Source organism: Bufo bufo, chromosome 8, assembly GCF_905171765.1.
Source record: "Bufo bufo chromosome 8, aBufBuf1.1, whole genome shotgun sequence".
Classification (NCBI taxonomy): Eukaryota; Metazoa; Chordata; class Amphibia; order Anura; family Bufonidae; genus Bufo; species Bufo bufo.
Window position 1 is genome coordinate 47260134 of NC_053396.1, and position 22450 is coordinate 47282583.

The 22450-nt window shown below is 42.0% G+C and overlaps 1 protein-coding gene across 1 annotated transcript in view; it reads right to left on the reverse strand.

The window, feature by feature from the left end:
• BRINP1 (BMP/retinoic acid inducible neural specific 1) overlaps positions 1 to 22450 on the reverse strand; it is a 259794-nt gene that overhangs the window by 94226 nt on the left and 143118 nt on the right. Inside the window, exon 5 of the mRNA XM_040442821.1 lies at positions 5408 to 5644. Coding sequence (XP_040298755.1) covers positions 5408 to 5644 — 237 coding nt within the window. The remainder of the gene's footprint in view (positions 1 to 5407; positions 5645 to 22450) is intronic.

Consider the following 22450-nt stretch of genomic DNA (forward strand, 5'->3'; position numbering starts at 1 on the left):
GTTGCTCCGCAGGGAAGCTTACTGGATTAACACCCTGGGCACATTATGTAGTGTCCCACTACGTAAGGGTGGGCACTACACAAGGGTCAATTGGGTCACGTTGTTCTCCACCTCCTGTGGAACATGGTTATGGTATTTTATATTGCATTGTAATGTATAATTTAATGTTATCTCCTGTGTACCAGGCCTGTTAGGGGTGTAGTTCCTCCTCCTAGGCAGTAGAGGGAGCTAGGGAACCCCCTAGTATATGTAGTCAGGTCCAGACCAGAGAGAGGGGGTGTGGTCAGAAGCCAGTGTGCACTTTAACCAGAAGATAGCTGGGAAGCAGCTTCTGACATGCAGCTAGATAGCCCAGGCTCCTAGCTTGCTTCCAGGAGAAGAAGTTCCCTCCTGAAGATATATAGCACCTTTAAAAGTACAACGCAGAGCCACTTTTATCCAGCCAAATAGAAAGCTGATAGGCAGAAGGATATTTACAGCAAGAGGATATATACCGGAGGAAGTTTTCCCTACCCAAGGATAAAGCCAGCAATAGGGCATACGGGCCTTGGTGAAAGCCAGACAGGATCTGAGGAAAGTACAGCCTGATCTGTAAGTGTTATTCCCTCTGAGTATCTTGCAAAGACTTTGCCTGCCATTTGTATGAAGCCTGCCTGTATTCAAAATTATACCTATGGAACTAACTGAGGACTGTATATAGTTGAACTGTTCAGTAAAAAGAAGTTCTGGTTCACTGCAACTGTGTGTACCTCAATTCTTCCTACAATAAATCGGTGTGCCACCGTTACCGGCACTGGCGTCACAAACTATAAGGGATCTTGCCACAGGCACACTTAACCTACAACACCCAGGGCACCTCACCTACCACCTGGCCTGGTCCCTATACACAGAGAGTGCCCCAGAGGATCCATGTGCCAGCCTCTCCATCACTGCTGTACGCCTGCCCAGGGTATATAAAAACTGTGAGTACCAAGAACAACCCTCGGTTTGTTAACTACCCCTGTGACCTTACATTCGCTCACCCTGCAGGGCTGCGTACTGCAATTACAGCCCAGGGGGTTGAACAGAGATTATGAGATTACCCAGTTATAATAGCTTTACCCGTCAATGCATGTAACTAAATGAATATTTCTTTTTGCAGACTGGAAACCTCAGATGACTGATCTCCTGAGTGGTATCGTCAATCTTTTTACTTTTACTCTATTTGATTTAATTGTGTTAATTATTGTTTGTATATACAGTATGTTGCTATTTGATTGACATGTGTCTAAGCACCGCCCATGGCGTCTGACGTCATTCCATGTGTCTGATTAGTTTTGCTATAAAGGTGTGTAAGAATGTATTATACATTGAGCTGATGAAGGCTATATGAGCCGCAACGCGTTCTTATATTATAACCTTTGAATTTATGGAATAAAAACAAGCATATTGAAATAAGAAGAGAGCGTCCGCTGAGATTCATTATTATATATTGTCTGGAAGCATTTCCTTCTCGTGCGGACTTAGAATAAGTTGAGTGCCGACTGCTTTTCACTTTGATTTGCTGAAGTGAGACAGCCCCTTACATCTGGACATCTGGATAGTTTAATAATGCCTATTACTAGCTACATGCAATTGATGTTCCTAGCACATATGCAGCTAGTAATGATAGTGCCCAACCGCTTTAATATCAACATGTCAGATAAGAAGTAGCTATCAGAGAGTTGTAGAAAACAAACATATTATGATCAAACTTAAGCAAAAATGAACGTTGAACAACTTTCCAAATATTGTAGCTGTTAAGGCTGATAAGACATACACAGAAATTAACATATTACTCAAAAACTGGTATTGTACCTGAACCGTGGATGTAAGCCAAAAGCTAAAATCCATCTTACAATACTCCAGTTAGGATTATTAATTTCTCTGAAAATGGACGCCATCCAGGAAAAACTTTACACCTCCTGCAAGTGGAGTAAGGAGGTCCAGCAAATGCATCTCAAGTGGACTGTATATTGCAACCTGGAATTTTAACTGCCAAGCATTGCATATTGGGAACCAAGAATATAAATTACAAATTGAGCTTGCTGATTATAGTCTCTAAGAGTCCAACTGAAACTCACATAGGGGAAAACCTTATAATCAAGTTTCTTGAAGATTATTGTGTGTTCAGTCTTATTAGTTGCTAAGCTACAGTACAGTATATGCCTAGCAAAAAACAAGCAAACTGTGATTAAAATTGAAATAGCTACAGATCAGTAACTGTAGGTAGATGATAGAAGGAGTTAAGACTTAACTAATGGTACAAATAATTATTACCTGAAATGACTGATTTATAATGTATTATTCATATTGCAAACCAGCAACTGCTCCACTGTCTGCATGACAGACTGCTAAAAGGGACTTATTGTAGGCATAATGGCAAATAAAAAGGATAAAGGGAACCTGTCAGGAAAATCATCCTGTTCAAACGATGGGAAGCATGAATCCTGACAAGCTCCCTGGTTATGAGCATAGCTATGTTTTACAGACAGAAAAGGGGAGATTAGTGATCTAAGGCTAGTTTCACACTAGTGTTAAAGAGATCCGACAGGATGTTCCATCATGGAACTGCTTTCCGGAGCTCTCTGGTTGCGGCATTGCCGGATGTTACCTGATGCACAATGGCCCCATTAACAATAATGGAGACTGGCGGAGATCCAGCTGCAACTCGGCAAATGTGTTGAGAATCAGCCGGACAAAAACCACTACGCTGTCACTATTATAGTTAATGGGGCTGGTGGGCATTAAGGCAGCATCCAGTAATGCCGGATCCAGAGGGCTCTGGCAGGCTGTTCCCTGCCAGAACAGCCTGCCAGATCTTTTTAAAAGTGTTTTCTGACATTTTAATACTGATGACCTATCTTCAAGATAAGTCATCAGTATCTGATCGATGGAGGTCCACCGATCAGCTGTTTTGAAGGCAGCAGCGATCCTTTGAGCACCGCTGCCTTCTCACAGTTAACCAAGCACAGAGCCGTACATTGTATAGTAGTTGTGCTTGGTATTGCAGCTCAGCCTCATTCACTCGAGCTACGTCTAGGCCACTTGAACAATGAATGTCATGTCACTGGCCTAGGAAAAACAGAGAGACGGTTGTGGTGCTCACAGTAGTGTTGCTGCCTTCTCAAACAGCTGATCATGGGGGTTCCAGGAATCGGACTCCCACAGATCAGTTACTGATGACCTATCCTGATGGTAGGTCATCAGTATGAAAATCTCAGAATACCTCTTTAACATTAGTGTAAAACTAGCCTTAGCAGCTCCTAGCTGGCTTGTCCTGGCAAGGCTCAACTAGATTTATAGGGTACTCTCAATAGAAAGAGACTGATAATGCGAGCCGCACTAGCGGCAAGAAGAAAGTGACTATTCTCCATATTCCTGGGTTTTTTTTTAACTATGTTTTCTTGAAATCCTGCAGTGTCTCAGTGCAAAATGTAAATGTTTGTAACCAAGTAGCTAGTTAGGATTTCATGTTTGCTCTGGTTTAGGCAGCATCAATCACTGTAGATAACTAATAAAGAGTACTATGAACAGCTGAGTCTTCAACTGGCCATGACATAGAAGAGGGATTGGCCAAAGCTACCTTTTCCATCAGGATTTAATGAAGATGTTATGCATAAGGGAGACCCCCATCTTTCCCCTGGTGGCAGATGGCAGTGAAAGAGGGATCTGGCATATGGGATGTTTTGCTTCCTACAGTAAGTAAGTCATTGGCATGCCGGAAGACAGTTGGCTGACGGAAGACAATGACGGAAGACAGTTGGCTGACAGTTATTTCATGTGCATGGTAGCTTAAGGTTGAGGTTGAGTCAGAATAAACATATGTGGACATAGCATAAATTAAAATATTAGAGGAGTACTTCATACCTTCTTTCGTGGTGATCTTGGCCACGAAACATAACACAAGCAAAGATCATTGCAGCAAGTGGAGCCATTGAACTGAATTGGTTTGCAGTGCTACTAGCAAGTTACCACAATTGCAATCCCAAGAGTTTCTAAAAATCCTACAGTGTTGCATTTCTTGTGAGTCTGAGGTCAAAGAAATTCATTGCACTGTGACCCCTTTCACTTCAATGGTTGCACTGCTGCACAACGATCTTTGGTTGCGCGGCAGGTGTCATGGTCAAGATTGCAGTGTAGCCTCAGCTTAAAGGTATTGGAGCTTCTTTGGCGCTTGTAAGGTGGGAACTAGAGTACCATTTTTAATGGACTTTCCAGCATGATCATCAGATCTCAACTCTACTGAGCTTGTGAAAGATAAACTTCTTTATTAGGATAAGAAAATACTGTATATCCCTACAAGCCAGCAACAGAAATTGTGAGTGAAATAATGTAGCACATGTAACATTTCTGAAAGCTTATGTTTAGTAATAGAATCCTATGTAATCACTACTTACTTCTCTTTTAGTTTATGTCTAGTTGGTTCTCCCTTGCAGCAAATTACTGTGAGACAACCTTCTCAATTCCATTGCCTCTCACTGTTTGTTCAGACAACAGACCACATTTTATTAGTTATCAATGCAAAAATCTAACTTTACATTATGCCTGGAAACAGTAGGATCCTTGATACTCCTGGAGTTCAAGATGAACATCACAGGGTGCTCTGAAGAATTCCTATAAATATGGAGCATCTGGATCATGTCATCCCCACCCCACCAAGATCTAACTCTCTTATTTTACTGCTAAACCTGCCATTAGGGCTTTCTGCCCCTTCTGTGCATCAACTCTCCTTCCTTTGGACAGAACCTTGAGCTCCTGCTTTTGTTTGCTCCACCCTATGACCATTTTGTTCACTCCATAGGTTCTGTGTTCATTACAGATTTACAGATATTTTTTATTTTTTTTGATCATTTAATATGTTCATGTTGATGTGATGCTATGACATATTGTAATAAAACAATTGAAGAACTAATGGCTCGGGCAAGGTAATTGTCAACGTGTAGAGTAAAATCATCCCCTAACAATATCCAATCTGGTAGATCCTTAGAAAAAAGACACTGGCTATGATTTGAAGTAAAGCCAGAGAAAATCTAATATAATAAAGAAAACTGCAGAGATGTTTGTAAAATAAAAAAAGAGTACTGAAAACACAAACCATTACACATCTGTAGCTACAATATATATATGCATGCAATTTGTAACTGTATTGGATATAATTGATCCATATGACAGAATTATATTACTATAATGCATTTCAAGATTTGAGACGCAAACATACAACACAGAAAAATTGTTAAAAAGTGATTCATATGGCACATAAATCATGGTAATGTGATTGAAATACACAGAGTCAGGTGAAAACAATCATAGACTGCAATGATAAAAACATACAACATGATTTGTTACACAAAGGACATTATGGATATTGACTAATGTGAATCCTCACCTGAGCTTTCAAAATCTTTGTATGCCTGTGCCCAGGCTTTGCCCTGGTTGCTCAGCGTGTTCTCCATGATCTGGATGTCAGTGAAGGGACAGTTACACTGGGGGAAGGATTCAGAGCACAAACAGGAGCACTGACTGTTCCTGCACACATAGTCGCCTTCCCCATTACACATGATATAACTCAATGCAGCCTGAACAAACTTCTCCTGTAAGTACTGAGGCATAATGATCTGTAGACCTGAAGACAATGACATGATAGAGGAAATTAAACAAAGAAAGGTGTTGGGGGAATATATGGCATATACACATACAGGATATCATAGAAGTGCTCACAGATTCACATACCTGCAGACCTTACTACTTTTCACAGGATGATAAGAGTATGCCCCTGAAAGTCTCACTTATTTATCAATTGCAAAATATAGCAGAATGAAATATCACGAAAAGAAACCTCCGTTACAGAACTTAGTAAAACCAGCTACTTGCTTTGACAAATAAGTGGTAAAAACAGAAGGTGGCTATTATCAAGTTGTGAAAGGTGCTTGACTGGAAGTTTAATCAGAGTGGAAAAATGTGCTGCACAGAATGCTTGTACCAAGAGAAAACTGTCAAGTAGAAGGTGTTACAGAGCATTCTTAATATATGTGTAGCATAAACATAATATACACAAAAATGGATAAACAGCAAAATAAATGAGTCTTGATGTATATTAGATAAATTATGATGCCAACCCGAAAAGGTTTTTGTGACCCTCTACTCAAATAAATGACATAAAAGTACCTCAATAAATGACTAGAAAGGTTCAGACTCCTGGGAACCCCCCCCCCCCCCGTCCTTCCCCGATCAACATAATGAAGGAGCAGTGCCAGCCTCCCTCAGCTCTGTTCACAGCACCAGGCACAGTCACACCAGGCACAGTCACAACAATGACTTTAGGGTCAATTTAAGCTGACCCTTAGATTTCTGTTGGGTTCATTGAGTTCTGTGTATATGAGAATAGTGGACAGAATTGGTTTTCTCGCCAGGTCTTCCAGCAGAGTACCTGACATTCGGCTGACCCATCACCTGGCCCATAAATATGCTATGGCCATAAATATTTGTTGGACAGTTGTTAAACAGGTAAATAAGCAATATTTTTAGTGCTTGTTTAGTAATGATGTTCATCAAAGCTTAAAATGTATCCTGCATGGCTTAAACTTGGCCATGTATCATGGATGGTCAAGAGCAGAGGGTACATTTTCTTTAATGTAATGACCAATGGGCAGAAGTGAGTATCATTTTATTCAATGTTTTAATGGAGAAACCATTCAACTATAATAAGAATTAGCATTGTAGATTCCCATGGTTACTACTGTGAAGGATTTATAATGTAATGTCCATTAAACAATGAGTAGTATGAAACAATTTATCTGATATTTTTTTCTTGGTTTGCCGCTAATTATACTGGTTAACAGAGAATGCATTTTGTTGTGTATCTATTATACACAAGGTCATCATCAAGTTTTGGATTGTTTTTCAGAATTCTGTTCTCTGACCCTTAATGGCGTTCACAAAAGCCCACTTAGCCAACATTCTCTTTAGAAGCCTGCAAGCTTCTTTCTCCCAGTTTTGCCCAGTACATTTTCAGAATTTACACTGACAATATCGATGATGTCTGAACTACCCTAATGTGTTCCCCATACAAGGCCTAATATAATATATGGCTCTTTTCTGAGCACCAGTGTACTGTGACTGAACTCATATTTTATAATATAGCACTTAAAGGTTTTTGTTTTTATACTTATTTTATCATGTCGGTGTATTTGTCTTTGTGGTAATATACACTTTTATTGCTGTAGTTTTCAAAATGATTTTGACTTGGTGGAAGATCCCTTTTGATATAATTGAAGACTAGTAAGAGAGCACTAAGGAATACAATTCTGTTTATCTTATACCTTAAAAGAATGACAGTACATAAATATCCACTACTTGTATTTAATTTTATTTCTATTACATTAAGTGGTGGTTATACGAAATATAAAGTTCTCTATGGGCCACACTTTTTGTCCTTAGGTTAATATTTTATGTCGATTGTGTCACATTGGAAAGAAATATTTAATATCCCCTTGGATATGTCTCCAGTATGGAACCATATTGCATTATGGTACAAAGCCATGCACAAAGTGGCATAACTTTTCAATAATAATAATTTAATGGAAGAACAAGTTAAAGTTAGTGTTGACGTCTCCAAAAATAAAGTATTAATTCTATGGATTTAAAGAGGCAAAAATATCCATGGAGGTATGTACTGCATGTAGCAGAGGTAACACTCACACTTTTAACTCAAATTTCTTAACTCATCATGAAACTAAAGCCATTGAACAGCAATTGAAGGTATCGGCTTAACACTATTAGTTTAGTTAACACGTCTAGTTAAGCATGTGTTAACCTATATGTATATAATTCAATTCTACAAAAAAGACAAAGCTGCATGGTTAAATACTTGTTGTGCCTCTATTCCCCTCTTATTTAATGCATACGTATATATTACTGTTTTGGTACGATATATTGATTTGATATATATAGTATATAGCTGGTATATAGCTTATTTATTTCCTAATAGGTCTATTATACTGTATTTAGACATCTCTAGATCTTTTTGATCTTATATTCTTCTCTGCACAGATAATTAGGGGAGATTTCCTAAGCTAAATGTGCCAGAAATGTGGCTTTACATGCACCAAAAGGCTGGCGTACATGCGTAACATGCATCTATTGCATTTTTCAGATACTTTGTGTGCCTTGGTCAGCAAAAGCCATCCTTCGGCGCGAACGAACCAACCAGTCAGAGGTAGCAGAAGTCCTCAGTAAACGTTTCTTTATTATTTTCAGAAACACTTCACACAACGCGTTTTGGGGAATACTTCCCCTTCCTCAGGTTGATACTTTATACCAGGGATGGTCAACCTGCGGCTCTCTGGCTTTTGTAAAACTACAATTCCCACCTTGCCCTGCTGTAGACTGATAGATGTAAACAGTCTGGGCATGTTGGGAGTTGTAGTTTTGCAACAGCTGGAGAGCCGCAAGTTGGTCATCCCTGCTTTATACTATGAATTTATGAAGAAGACCTGTCTTATGGTGGAGACGCGTTGATTTTATGCAGGAGGATTACTTGTTTATAAAAAAAATTAAATGAAGAAATAAAGAATCATTGAATTTACTTGAAGGATCCATTTGGACTTTTATGCTGCCTGGTAGGGTTGATCCTGTTGATTAAGATAATATCTGAGTTGTGAAAATTGGTTGCAGCATTCCCAAAAAATACTGCACCTCAGCTTCTCAGTTTTCCAATGCTGGCCAGCCCTTTGGTGCACTAAAGCCCTAATTTGTATAATGAATAAAAGTCTTTTTTCTCGGGAATGCCGCAACCCATTTTTAGGTATTATCATAATCGACAGGATCAACCCTACCATGCAGCATGCCTGAGTGAAGAGAGTTAATCCTGCTGACAGGTGCTCCTTAAGTCATGCCCTCAAAACCATGCCCCTTTCCTGTTAAAAATGCTGACAAGTCAAGTATCATTTTAATCAAGAGGGTCAACCCTACCTGGTGATATGCCTGATTAGTAATGATCCTGTTGACAGATGCAATTTAAGATTTGCGAATATCTGTCAAAATTTCAGTGCAACATTTTGGTGCAAAGTAAGCCAATAGGTGGTGCAAGGCTAGACAAAAGTGTCTAAAGATACACCAAATTTATCAGTCTGTCTGTCTTAATGTTAGGGCTCATTCAGACGGCCGTATGCTGTCCGCAATAATACTGAATGCTATCCGTTTTTTTGCGGATCCGCAAAAAAACGGATCTGCAAAAAAACGGATAGCATTCAGTATTTTTGCAGACTCATAGACTTCAATGGGGCCATGTCCTGATTTTCACGGACAAGTATAGGACATGTTTCATTTTTTTTGCGGATCCGCAAAAAAACGGATAGCATTCAGTATTTTTGCGGACAGCATACGGCCGTCTGAATGAGCCCTTAGCATTAGTAAATATGGTCCCATTGTATTTCTATAGATTTTAAAGGTCTTGTCTTGTGCCACCATTTTAATAATTTTGGATATTTTGATCTTCTGTTGTGTATGCTCAAAGATTTTCAGATATGATGGGGTGAATAATTACCTGAAAATATTTCTTTCTTTCTTTAAATCTGTAGGACTGAAACTAAACCTGAAGTCCCATGTATATGGCAAAGCCATGTGTAGGGCTTGTGCAGGGTGTGCTGCCTTTACAGGCTGATTAGGTTTTAGTTATCTATATAGGTTTAGTTTATCACTGCAATCTAGTGGCAGCTTTAACTAGGTTAAGAAAATCACTTAGGCAGGAAATGACCCTTGGTCTAGGAAGTGTCTTCAGCCATTTTAGATTGCTATTCTCTATGGATGCAGCCTGTCTGTTTCTCTACTAAGGGGCTTGAGACATTATCACCTGTAAATGCCTTTCTGTGGTGTTCTGTTAGTTATGCTATACTAGTTTATTCTACGTATACTGATATGTTGTTATTGTATTGTATTTCAGTTTCACAAAAATAAAATGGAATAAAGTTTGATTCCTTTGGTAGACAACATAAGCAGTGGGCTTTTGTTTACTGGAGTCTCTGACAAGTGTTTAGCTGTCCGTTTAGAACCACACATAGTCAGTGTTTTGAGAGTGGAACAGTGAAAAGGTGTAACTCAACAAGCCTGTCACTGCACAGACAGAATGAGTCTAAGATCAGGAAGACAGTATAAGGCTGAAGATCAGCTACCCGGGACACATCAAGGCAGGGAGAGCATGCCAACTGTCCAGCAAGATGATACACGCTCACACTCGTCTAGATCAGCAAGGTCCAGTCAGATTTCATCAGCAAGTTCCCTTTTAGTCAGGGATCGCGCCAAAGCAGAGGCAGCTCGTGTTCAGCTAGAATTTGCTGAGAAAGATGCTGCCATTATGAAGGAAAGAGCAGAGAAAGAAAAAGAGAAATCAGAACAGGAAGCAAGGTTATATATTCTTCAGCGTCAGTGTGCAGCCGCCACTGCAGCAGCAGAGCCTGCAGCTTATGCTGATATTGAGCGGTCTAGAAGTGGGTCTAGCTACAAAGTCCCAGATGTGCCTGAGAAACCCCTTTCCTCAGTAGAACGCACAAAGGAGTATGTCCAAGAACTTTAAACAGCAATGCAACAAAACAGTTCCCGAATCCAGAGTCAGCTGAATTTAAACCAGAACCAGCAAAATCCCTGAGTGTACGAAAACAAACCCATAAGGTCTGCAGCACCAGAACAATTAAAGATGACCCCCTAGAGACATATAGGAACAGGTATGGTGAATCCTTACTACAGCAACCCAAACACCAGAGCACACAGGATGTCACTAAATATCTTATCCGTAAAGAAATGGTTCATTCAGGCTTTCTCAAGTTTGATGACGGCCCGAGAATTACTGGGCATGGAAGTCTTCTTTTCTGAATGCAGTCAAAGACTTAGATTTATCAGCAGCTGATATGCTAGACCTGTCGATAAAATTGCTTGGGACTGAGTCAGCAGAACATGCAATAAATATGCACAGGATACACATATTTAACCCTTCTGCAGGACTTGATATGACCTGGCAAAGGCTAGAGGAAAGATATGGATCACCAGAGGCAATTGGAGGTGCTCTAATGAAAAGACTTGAGTCTTTCCCTAAGCTAAACAGAAAAGACCATTTGAAACTGCAAGAGCTGGGTGATATTCTTTGGGAAGTCCAGTCTGCCAAAGAAGAAGGCTATTTAAGAGGACTTGCACACTTAGATACCTCCAGCGGTACTAAGCCTATAAACTACCTCACAACCTACAAGAAAAATGGGTGAGGGCTGGAGTCAAATACAAAGATGAACATGATGTTCCCTTCCCCCCTTTCTTTGTGTTTTCTAGGTTTGTGCAGCAGCAAGCAAAGATCAAGTATAATTCCAACTTTTCCTTCATCACCAGCAGTCAACTGCCGAAGGCAGGGAAGCAACCTAGATCCTACAATAGGACTTCAGTGATCACCCATAATAGAATGGTACCCTCTGAGGACCCAGACTGTTTAAGTAGCTACAAGGTAAACACCTTGGAAGGCCCTGACAGACTTTGCCTACTTAAAAAAAAGCCCCATCCTCTAAACAAGTGCAAAGGGTTCAAAAGTAAACCTATCAAGGAAAGGTTAGCCTTTCTTAGACATCTGCTTCAAGTGTTGTGAATCCACTAAGCATATAGCCAAATACTGCAAAATATAAGAGGATTGCTCCGAATGTGGCAGTTACAGACACATCACAGCTTTATACCCTGATGCTTTCCATCAACCACTAGAGGTCACGGAAGCCCCAAAAGATGAGGGCAGGGAGCAAAAACATAATTCATCTACCCCAGTAATGTCCAAATGCACTGAAATCTGTGGTGACAATAAAAATCCACCTTCATGTTCCAAGTTCTGCCTAGCAATAGTGTACCCCACAGGAAAAAAGGAAATGGCAGTTAAAATGTATGTGGTTCTTGATGAACAGAGTAACAGGTCCCTTGCAAAGTCAGACTTTTTTGATGCCTTCAACATTACATCAAGTGCAGTTCCATACACCCTAAAGATATGTGCAGGAGTGATGAAAACTTCAGGAAGAAAAGCTACTGACTTTACTATCGAGTCTCTTGAAAAGAGAGTCCATCTCTCACTTCCCATTTTGATAGAGTGTAATATGATACCAGATGATAAATTAGAGATCCGTTCACCAGAAGTGGCCCTTCATCATCCTCATCTCAATTCAATATCTCACCTCATTCCAGCTATCTAGACAGGTGCCTCTATTCTTCTACTTCTCGGAAGAGACATTCTACAGGTACATAAGTTACGCCAACAAATTAATGGACCCTTTAACGGCCCCTATGCTCAAAGACTTGATCTAGGGTGGGTTATAGTGGGAGAAGTTTGTCTGGGGGCAACATATCGGCCTGACAGTGTCAATTCTTCAAAGACATTTGTGCTAATGAATGGGCGCATGTCCCTTCTTAGTCCATGCCAGAACAGCTTTGTTGTTAAAGAAACCCTAAAACCTCCTACACTCATAAAGCCTATGCACTGAAAGGGCTACCAAAAATTACAAGGAACCGGCATTCCAATACACCCTTTGTTACACATAAAGGAGGGCATCATACACAGCCTTGAAAAATTATGATTGATGGTCTGCTGGTGACCCTCAAAAACATTTGGAGCAAGGGCCTGCTGATCTGACCATCTAAAACATGGGCGAGGGCCTGCTGCCGCTATGGTGACTCTAGGTAACCTGGGCCCGAAACAACGGTGACCATGGGAAATGGGGAATCAGGGTTTGATTCCAGAGAGGGAGCCTGAAAAATAGCTACGGCTACCACATCCAAGCAAGGCAGCATGCGCGCAAATTACCTATTAGGTATAATTAGGTGAGGGTCTGCAGGTGAGCTGACCCTGTATAAGATTGTAGGTGAGGGCCTGATGGTGAGCTGACCCTCTAAAAGATTGCAAGTGAGGGCCTACAGGTGAGCTGACCCTTTAATTCATTATATGCGAGGGCCTGCAGGTGATCTGATCCTCTAAAAAATTATATGTGAGGGCCTGCTGCTGAGCTGACACTCTAAAACATTATGGTTGAGGGCCTACTGCTGAGCTGACCATTTAAAAAATTATGGGAGAGTGACTGCTGCTTACCTGATCAGTGTAAAAATTTACAGTGTTTAAAGCAGGCCGGGTCGACTGAATACTTCAGCAAGGAATAATGGAATAGGACTCTGGTTCAATTTTGTTGGTTTTCGGAACTGGGGCCATGACTAAGAGGGACGGCCGGGGGCATCCGTATTGCACCGCTAGAGGTGAAAATATTGGACCGGCGCAAGACGAACCAAAGCAAAAGCATTTGCCAAGAATGTTTTCATTAATCAAAAACGAAAGTCGGAGGTTCGAAGATAATCAGATACCGTCAAAGTTCCGACCATAAACGATGACGACCAGCGGTCCGGTGGTGTTATTCTCATGACCCGCTGAGCAGCTTCTGGAAAACCAAAGTCTTTGGGTTCCGAGGGGAGTATGGTTGCAAAGCTGAAACTTAAAGGAATTGACGAAAGGGCACCACCAGGAGTGGAGCCTGTGGCTTAATTTGACTCAACACGGGAAACCTCACCCGGGCCGGACACAGAAAGGATTGACAGATTGATAGCTCTTTCTCAATTCTGTTGGTGGTGGTGAATGGACGTTCTTAGTTGGTGGAGTGATTTGTCTGGTTAATTCCGATAACGAACAAGACTCCTCCGTGATAACTATTTACGTGACCCCCGGTGGGGAGAATTGTGTTGACCAGACTCTTGGATAGTGAGACTGGACATGTAGGTGAGGGCCTGCTGGTGAGCTGACCCTCTAAAAAATTATATGTGAGGGCCTTCAGGTGAGCTGACCCTGTGAAACATATGCGTGGGCCTGCAGCTGAGCTGACCCTGTAAAAGATTGTAGATGATAACCTGCTAGTGAGCTGACCCTCTAAAAAATTTTATGCAAGGGCCTTCAGGTGAGCTGACCCTGTAAAAAATTATATGCGAGGGCCTGCTGGTGAGCTGACCCTCTAAAAATGTATATGCAAGGGACTTCAGGTAAGCTCACCCTGTAAAAAATTGTAGGTGAGGGCCTGCTGGTGAGCTGACCCTCTAAAAAATTAAATGTGAGGGCCTTCATGTGAGCTGACCCTGTAAAAGATTGTAGGTGAAGGCCTGCTGGTGAGCTGATGCTGTAAAACATTATATGTGAGGGTCTGCTGGTGAGCTATCCCTCTAAAAAATTATATGCGAAGGCCTGCTAGTGAGCTGACCCTTTAAAACATTGTAGGTGAGGGCCTGCTGGTGAGCTGACCCTGTAAAACATTGTAGGTGAGGGCCTGCTGGTTAGCTGACCCTCTAATAAATTAGATACGAGGGCCTGCAGCTGAGCTGACCCTGTAAAACATTATATGTGAAGGGCATATATGCGAGGGCATTATATGCGACGAATAAGCAAGTTGATTCGATGGAAAAGGAGAAGGAGGATGAGAAAAGGAAGATTCAACCATATACCATTGTTTGTGGTGGAAGGGGTGCATGGGAATAGAGTGTATTCAGTACATTATAAACAACACATTTAAAGTGTCTTTATGTTCATCAGCTTTCCACTGGTGGAGTCGAGAAGTCATGGTCAATCCAGGTTTTGTTCATTTTTCTAAGAGTCAACCTGTCAGCATTTTCAGTTGACAGGCGGATACGTTTATCTGCTATAATGCCACTATAAAGCAGAGGAGGAGAAGTGGGGGTTGGAGCCACTAACGTAATTGCTGGCGGAAACCCTGCAATCCTTGGCGTCGGTAGCACCTGTGCCATCCCAGGGTATGACTCGCTCTCAGCCTCCACAACATTCACCCAGTGTGCCATCAGGAAAATGTAGCATCCCTGGCCAAATGCACTTGTCCATGTTTCCATGGTTAAGTGGACCTTCCCAGTAACTGCGTTGGTCAGGGCACGTGTGATGTCACACGACACATGTTGGTGTAAGGCAGGCACGGCACACCTTGAAAAATAGTGGCGACTGGGGACTGCGTAAAGCGGGACGGCCGCCGACATGAGGCTTCGGAAGGCCTTAGTGTCCACAAGCCTAAATGGCAACATTTCCAGGGACAGTAATTTGGAAAGCTGCGCATTTAGTGCTATGGCCTATGGATGGGTGGCTGGGTATTTGCTCATGCGTTCAAATGCCTGGGGTAAAGACATTTGTACCCTGTGCTGGGACACGGAAGTGGATGTGGTCGCTGATGGTGCTGGCAAAGGTCCAGGTGCAGGGCGGGAGGCATCCGGGCCTGCGTCTTGGACAGAGGATTGGCAAGCACGTAACACAGGGGAAGAGGAGGCAGTGGAGTGACCCGCAGACACAGATTGTGGACCCAGGCATTCGGCCCACCTATTACGGTGCTTTAATGCCATGTGGCAGATCATGCTGGTGGTGGTGAGGTTGCTAGTGTGGTGAGGTTGCTGCTCATTTTTGTATGGCACAGGTTGCAAATTAAAATTCTTTTGTCGTCTGCACTTTCCTCAAAAAAGCGCCAGACTGTGGAACACCTACCCCTTGGCAAGGGAGATTTCCGCAAGGGGGTGCTCCGAGGAACAGTTGCGGGCCTGTTTGGTGTGGCCTGCCTTCTCCCTTTTTCCACCCCACTGCCTCTTCCAGCCTGTTGCGGTGCAGCAGATCCCTCCCCCTCTGTACTGCTGTCCTTGCTCGGCTTTCCACCTTCCCAGGTTGGGTCAGTGACTTCATCGTCCACCATTTCCTCTTCCACTTCCTCACTGTGCTCATCCTCCTGACTTGTTGACCTAACAACAACCTCAGTGATTGACAACTGTGTCTCATCCTCTTCCTCAACCTCTTGAGACAGTAATTGCTGTTGAGTTATTGGCAACTGTGTCTCATCATCATCCACCTCATGAAAGAGTAATTGCTGTTCCCCACCATCATCTTCTTGTGACTGTGGAAGAGTTAGGGAATCAGGGCACAAGATCTGTCCCTCTTCAAGTGTGCTTGGCGAGAGGACCAAATCAAGGAATGGCGAGGAAAAGAGGTCCTCGGAATATCCAAGTGTGGGATCACTTGTTTGGCCACACTCTCCATGGTGGGAGGAAAGAGTATCAAGACTGGACTTGGTTGAAGACAGGGTGGTGCTTAACCGACTGGAAGCATTATCTGCTGCAACCCAACCGACCACCTGGTCGCACAGGTCTGACTTCAAGAGTGTTGTCCCGTGCTGCCCTGCAAACTGGGACATGAAGCTAGGTATCGTGTATGACTGTTTTTCTTGTGCTCTGGCAGCAGGCACAGTTTCACCGGGCCCAGGACCACGCCCTCTGCCTGCACCATCAGCATCACGGCCACTGCCCTTTCCCTTATTGCTCACCTTTTTCATATTAAATGTTATATATGATTGAAAGTCTGTCACACGTACAGTAGTGTAGGATTTGAAAGTATGCGCAAACAAATTTAAAAAGGTATTTGGGATGTAGAAACATCACGCAGGAGATATACCGCGGATAATGTCAATGCTGTCATCAGCGGCTAATGAAAAATTACAGGGAATATCACAGGTGTTTGGGATGAGGAAACGTTATACAGGAGAGATACCACTGGTAATGTCACTGTACGCAGCGTCTACGCAAAAAAGTACACTGTATGTCACAGATAAATTTTTGAAGCACATACGTTACACTGCAGATGTATATCCTGGAACCAGAACTCACCTAGAGCGGACCGTGTGTGAAACAACCAAGGGTGGCGCTACCCCAACGCGCGTTTCGGCGTGCCTTCGTCAGACCCCCTGACGAAGGCACGCCGAAACGCGCGTTGGGGTAGCGCCACCCTGGGTTGTTTCACACACGGTCCGCTTTAGGTGAGTTCTGGTTCCAGGATATACCTCCACGGCTTTTGGACCCTAGTGTTCTACTTCACCCGGTCTCTAACTATTCTAGTCTGGCTGTTTATTTATTCTCTATTTATCACTTTACAGCCTTTTGTTCAACATACCTTGTTGCAGGCCGTGATTGTTTCCTTATTGACCTTTTACTCACCGCTTCATCTCTATTATTTATTTCTTGTATGTACTCCATTCATAGATCGGTCTGGGTACCGAGTATTTCTCTATGATTGTCATATATATTTATGTATTTGCGACCTGTGTGCCCTCCCAGGGTGGAGTATATTTTCTTTCCATTGCTCTCATTTGTCCTGTTTACGGCATCACATTTATGTGTATTTTTAATTATGCTTCAATAAAATATTTTTATTCTTTGGTACTTTGAGCTCCATTTTTCTGTTCTTCTGCTATTGTACTCGGGAGCTTGTACCGAGTCACCCTTTACGGGTGCCCTTTGTGGTTACATTGTGTGGGCAGCTAATGTCGCTGTCTGCAGAGGCCTAACTGTTGTATGCTATTTAGCGCAGGATGCGCTAAAAATAGATATTGCTGCCCCACATAATAGTTCTTAAAAGGACTTTTGGGCCTCTGAAAAGTTTTGGTGGTAATAATATTCTTAAATCACTCCCTACACTGTCTCTCCCTTCCTCAGCACAGCTCTCCCTGACTAAGAATGAGCCAAACATGCGTCATCGGGTGCTATATAGCACCCGATGACGCGTTCTGGCCAGCCAATCACTGTAATGCCATCATCCAACATGGCTACAGCATTACAGTGAGGGCAGTACTCACTTGCACATTTATTGGCTGTGTAGCAGCCAAGAAACGTGCGTGGCGGAGACTCGAGCATTAAGCTCGAGCACATGCGGTATTCGGCCAAATACCGCCATGTGCCGAGCATCGAGAGTTGGAGATGTTGAGTTGTTGAAAGATAATCAAGAAAGCAGAAACAACTGGCCTATGTGAATTGTCACAAATACATTGGCAAGTAAATATGGTAATGTCAGAAAGGTTGAAATCAAAGTGACAAAACAAGGGACTGCTAAAGTGTACTCCAGACCAGTTTCAGATGTCATTGCTCTCCTTTAAATAGGTATTTCTATTATGTTACTGGCACAATACATAACATAGAGCTTATCACTGATAGCTTTCAGGCATGACATTCTCCATGAGTTAAATTCCATCCTGTGGATTACAATTGGCATTGGAGATAGATTGGCCTAGTGTGGCTTTTCCAATCTGAATATAGGTTTATGGACAAAGCTATTTACTTAGCTAGTGGCAAAAGTGAGTGGCAGCTTTAACCAGGTTATAAAAATCACTTAGGCGGGAAATGACCCTTGGTCTAGGAAGTGTCTTCAGCCATTTTAGATTGCCATTCTCTATGGATGCAGCCTGTCTGCTTCTCTCCCAAGGGGCTTGAGAAATCATCATCTGTAAGTGCCTTTCTGTGGTGTTATCTGTTAGTTATGCTATACTAGTTTATTCTATGTATACTGATATGTTGTTATTGTATTGTATTTCAGTTTCACAAAAATAAAATTGAATAAGGTTTGATTCCTTTGGTAGACAACACAAGCAGTGGGCTTCTGTTTACTGGAGTCTCGGACAAGTATTTAGCTGTCCGTTTAGAACCACACATAGTCAAAGTTTTTTGAGAGCGGAACACAGGGTATTACAGGGTTGTTCGGCTCTTGACACAATGCACATAGGTAAGAACAGTACCATAATATGACATCTATTGGCTCATGCCATGATTTTTCGAGAATCCAAATAGGAAAAACTCTGTATGGCATACAGAGGTACAGTAGAGCCCCATATAAGTCGGTTGGTGCATGGTTCCATATAATAGTATTTTTCTAAAAGGGTTGTCTGGAAGTATTTTGGGGGTCATTTATTAAACAGAAATAGGTGTATATTCAGGCGTATTTCTGGTGCAGATTGTGCTATAAAGAACCTTTGCGCCACAATCTGCTAATTTTCCCCACTCACACCAGGTCTAAATAAGTTGGCGTGGTTTGGATAGGTAAGGAGTAATGCCATCATTTACCATTTTCTACATCTGTTTGAGGAAGCTGTCTTACATTTAGAAGCGGAGGTGGATCCGCAAAAGTTATGTAGAGACTGGTGCCTTTACATAATGCTGGTCTTAATAAATGTGCCCCTATATTTGTTATATGAGGCAGAATAGGTTAAAAAAGAGACATTACTCACCTCAATGATCCCCTGCTACTACTTTTCTGATGCTTACCAGGTGTCCATTGCTCACTGTTTCCTGGTCCCGACTCAAGAAGCAGGAAATACCTGTAGCTGAGGAGGATCACCTCCATGGTCAGTGATTGACTGAGCAGACATCTCCTGAAATGTGGGTTAAGCCTGGACCAGGAAGCAGAGACCAGTGGGGACCTGATAAACTGCGGAATGAGGGCAGCAGGGGATCTGTGAGGTAAGTAATGCTTCTTTTAAAGCATTTTGCCTCATATATAAAAAAAATTATCATGCCAGACAACCACTTTAATGTGTTAATTTTATCTAAGAACATTTAATTGGAATTCAATTTATTTTAAAACTTTTTCTTCTATACAGATGTACCAATCCCCAACTTGACTCTTAATGACTTAAATTACTTTTTCAATGGTTTTCAATGGGATTTGGTATGTAATGTCATGGTCGGATGTGAAATTTTGCTCAAGTTTAGAACTACTCCATCTGTACTCCTAAAATGTTGAGGCTGCATATGCCTGTACCACAATAAAGCACTATTCAGCCCTCAAACTGCCATCAAGTGTTTAATTATGTTAGTCTTTCTTGCAACTACATTCCTTCTGTGCAAACCTTTGAAATCAGAGCAAAAATGTCTCATATTATGTCACTTGGATGTTTGGCATTGATATACATTTTGTCATACTTCTGACAATTAAACAACTATATTCTCCTTCAAACTAGTGATACAAAAGTTGAAACATCACAAATCCACAAATACCATATATTATTCATTTACTTTTATAAACCAGATTTTTTTCAAGGTTTTTTCATGTCACATTCAATAGTAAGATAGAAATGTTCTTAGTCTTGATACAAGGTGAGCACCAAGACACAAAGCTCATGCTTTTTATGTAGAATAATATGTTTATATATGTATAATGCTGCTTATGTTGGTGCCATCATCACAATCACCTCTATAAAGGTACCCACAAATGTTGCAATTACAGACTGAATTATGCACATTTTCCATGTGTAGGAAACATTATGTTAATTCCAATCAACATTATAAATCAACTATACATAGTTTAGATTGTATGAGTTGAAAAATGTGTACCTGTATGTGATTGAAATTGTGACTGCACAGTAATTTGTATTAAAATAAATAAATAAGCGACAACACAAAAAACTAGATGATTCTTAGATGATTCTTAGAACTTTATTGTCCTTGTTATTTTTACTGCTTCATGTATTTTCATGTGAACGGCACCCTGGAATTATTAGTGATGATCGAGCATGCTCAGCCGTACACCTGTTCGGCTCGAGCATCTCGATGCTTGGCACGCACGTTTCTTGGCTGTAAACGTGCAAGTAAGTACTGCCCTCTCTGTAATGCCGTAGCCATGTTGGCTGATGGCATTACAGTGATTAGCTGTCCGGAACGCGTCATCGGGTGCTATATAGCCACCGATGACGCATGTTCTGCTCATTGCAAGTCAGGGAGAGCTGTGCTGAGGAAGGGACAGACAGTGTAGGGAGTGATTTATGAATATTATTACCACCAAAACTTTTCAGAGACCCAAAAGTCCTTTTAAAGACTATTGTGTGTGGCAGCAGCAATCTATATTTTTAGTGCAACCTGCGCTAAATAGCTATAACTTTACAGACTCAAAAGTCCTTATAAGGACTATTGTGTGTGGCAGCAATATCTATTTTTAGCGCATCCTGCGCTAAATAGCATACAACAGTTAGGCCTCTGCAGACAGCGACATTAGCTGCGCCACATCTCCAGTGTAAAGTGTGCACATCCAAAATATCTGTAACATCCAGTTTACTTTTTCCGTAGACAGTGTCCACTGAGGACAGAGAAATTAGCTGCGCCACATCTCCAGTGCAAAGTGTGCGCATCCCATAAATATTTGACATCCAGTGTACTTTTTCCGTAGATGGTGTCTGCTGCAGACAGTGACATTAGCTGCGCCACATCTCCTGTGTAAAGTGTGGGCATCGAAAAAATATTTGACATCCAATGTACTTTTTCCATAGACGGTGTCCGCTGCGGACAGTGACATTAGCTGCTCCACATCTCCAGTGTAAAGTGTGCACATCCCAAAAATATCTGACATCCAGTGTACTTTTTCCATTGATGGTGTCTGCTTCAGACAGTGACATTAGCTGCGCCACATCTCCTGTGTAAAGTGTGAGCATCCAAAAAATATTTAACATCCAATGTACTTTTTCCGTAGACAGTGTCCGCTGCGGACAGTGACATTAGCTGCGCCACATCTCCAGTGTAAAGTGTGCGCATCCAAAAAATATCTGTGACATATAGTGTCCTTTTTCCGTAGACAGTGTCCACTGCGGACAGTGACATTAGCTGCGCCACATCTCCTGTGTAAAGTGTGCACGTCCCAAAAATATCTGACATCCAATGTACTTTTTCCGTAGATGGTGCCCGCTGTGGACAGTGACATTAGCTGCATCACATCTCGTGTGTAAAGTGTGCACATCCAAAAAATATCTGTGACATACAGTGTACTTTTTTTAATAAACCGTGTCCGCTGCGGACAGTGAAATTTGCTGTGCCAAATCTGCAGTGTAACGTGTGCGCTTCAAAAATGTATCTGTGACATACAGTGAACTTTTTCCGTAGACGGTGTCTGCTGCGGACAGTGACATTACCAGTGCCACATTTGCAGTGTAACGCGTGCGCTTCTAAAATTTATACAGTGTACTTTTTTGCGTAGACAGTGACATTACCGGTGGTACCTCTCCTGTATAACGTTTCCTCATACCAAATACCTGTGACATTCCCTGAAATTTTTCATTAGCTGCTGGTGACAGCATTGACATTATCTGCGGAATATCTCCTGTGTGACTTTTCCACATCTCAAATACCTTTTTTAATTTGTTTGCGCTTACACTTTCAAATCCTACAATACTGTATGTGTGACAGACTTTCAATCATATATTACATTAATTATGAAGAAGGTGAGCAGTAAGGTGCAGTTGCCGTGATATTGATGGTGCACGCAGAGGCCGTGGCTATTGGCACGGTGAAACTGTGCCTGCTACCAGAGCACAAGAAAAACAATCATCCACGATACCTAGCTTCATGTTCCAGTTTGCAGGGTGGTGCAGGACACCACTCTTGAAGTCAGGCCAGTGCGACCAGGAGGGCGATTGGATTGCAGCAGATAATGCTTCCAGTCAGTTAAGCACCACCCTGTCTTCCACCAAGTCCAGTCTCAGTAGCCAAGAATCTGGTCAACACAATCCTCACCCTGATCCTCCTTCCTCCCACCATGGAGAGTCTGGCCAAACAAGTGATCCCACACTCGGATATTCCGAGGACCTCTTTTCTCGCC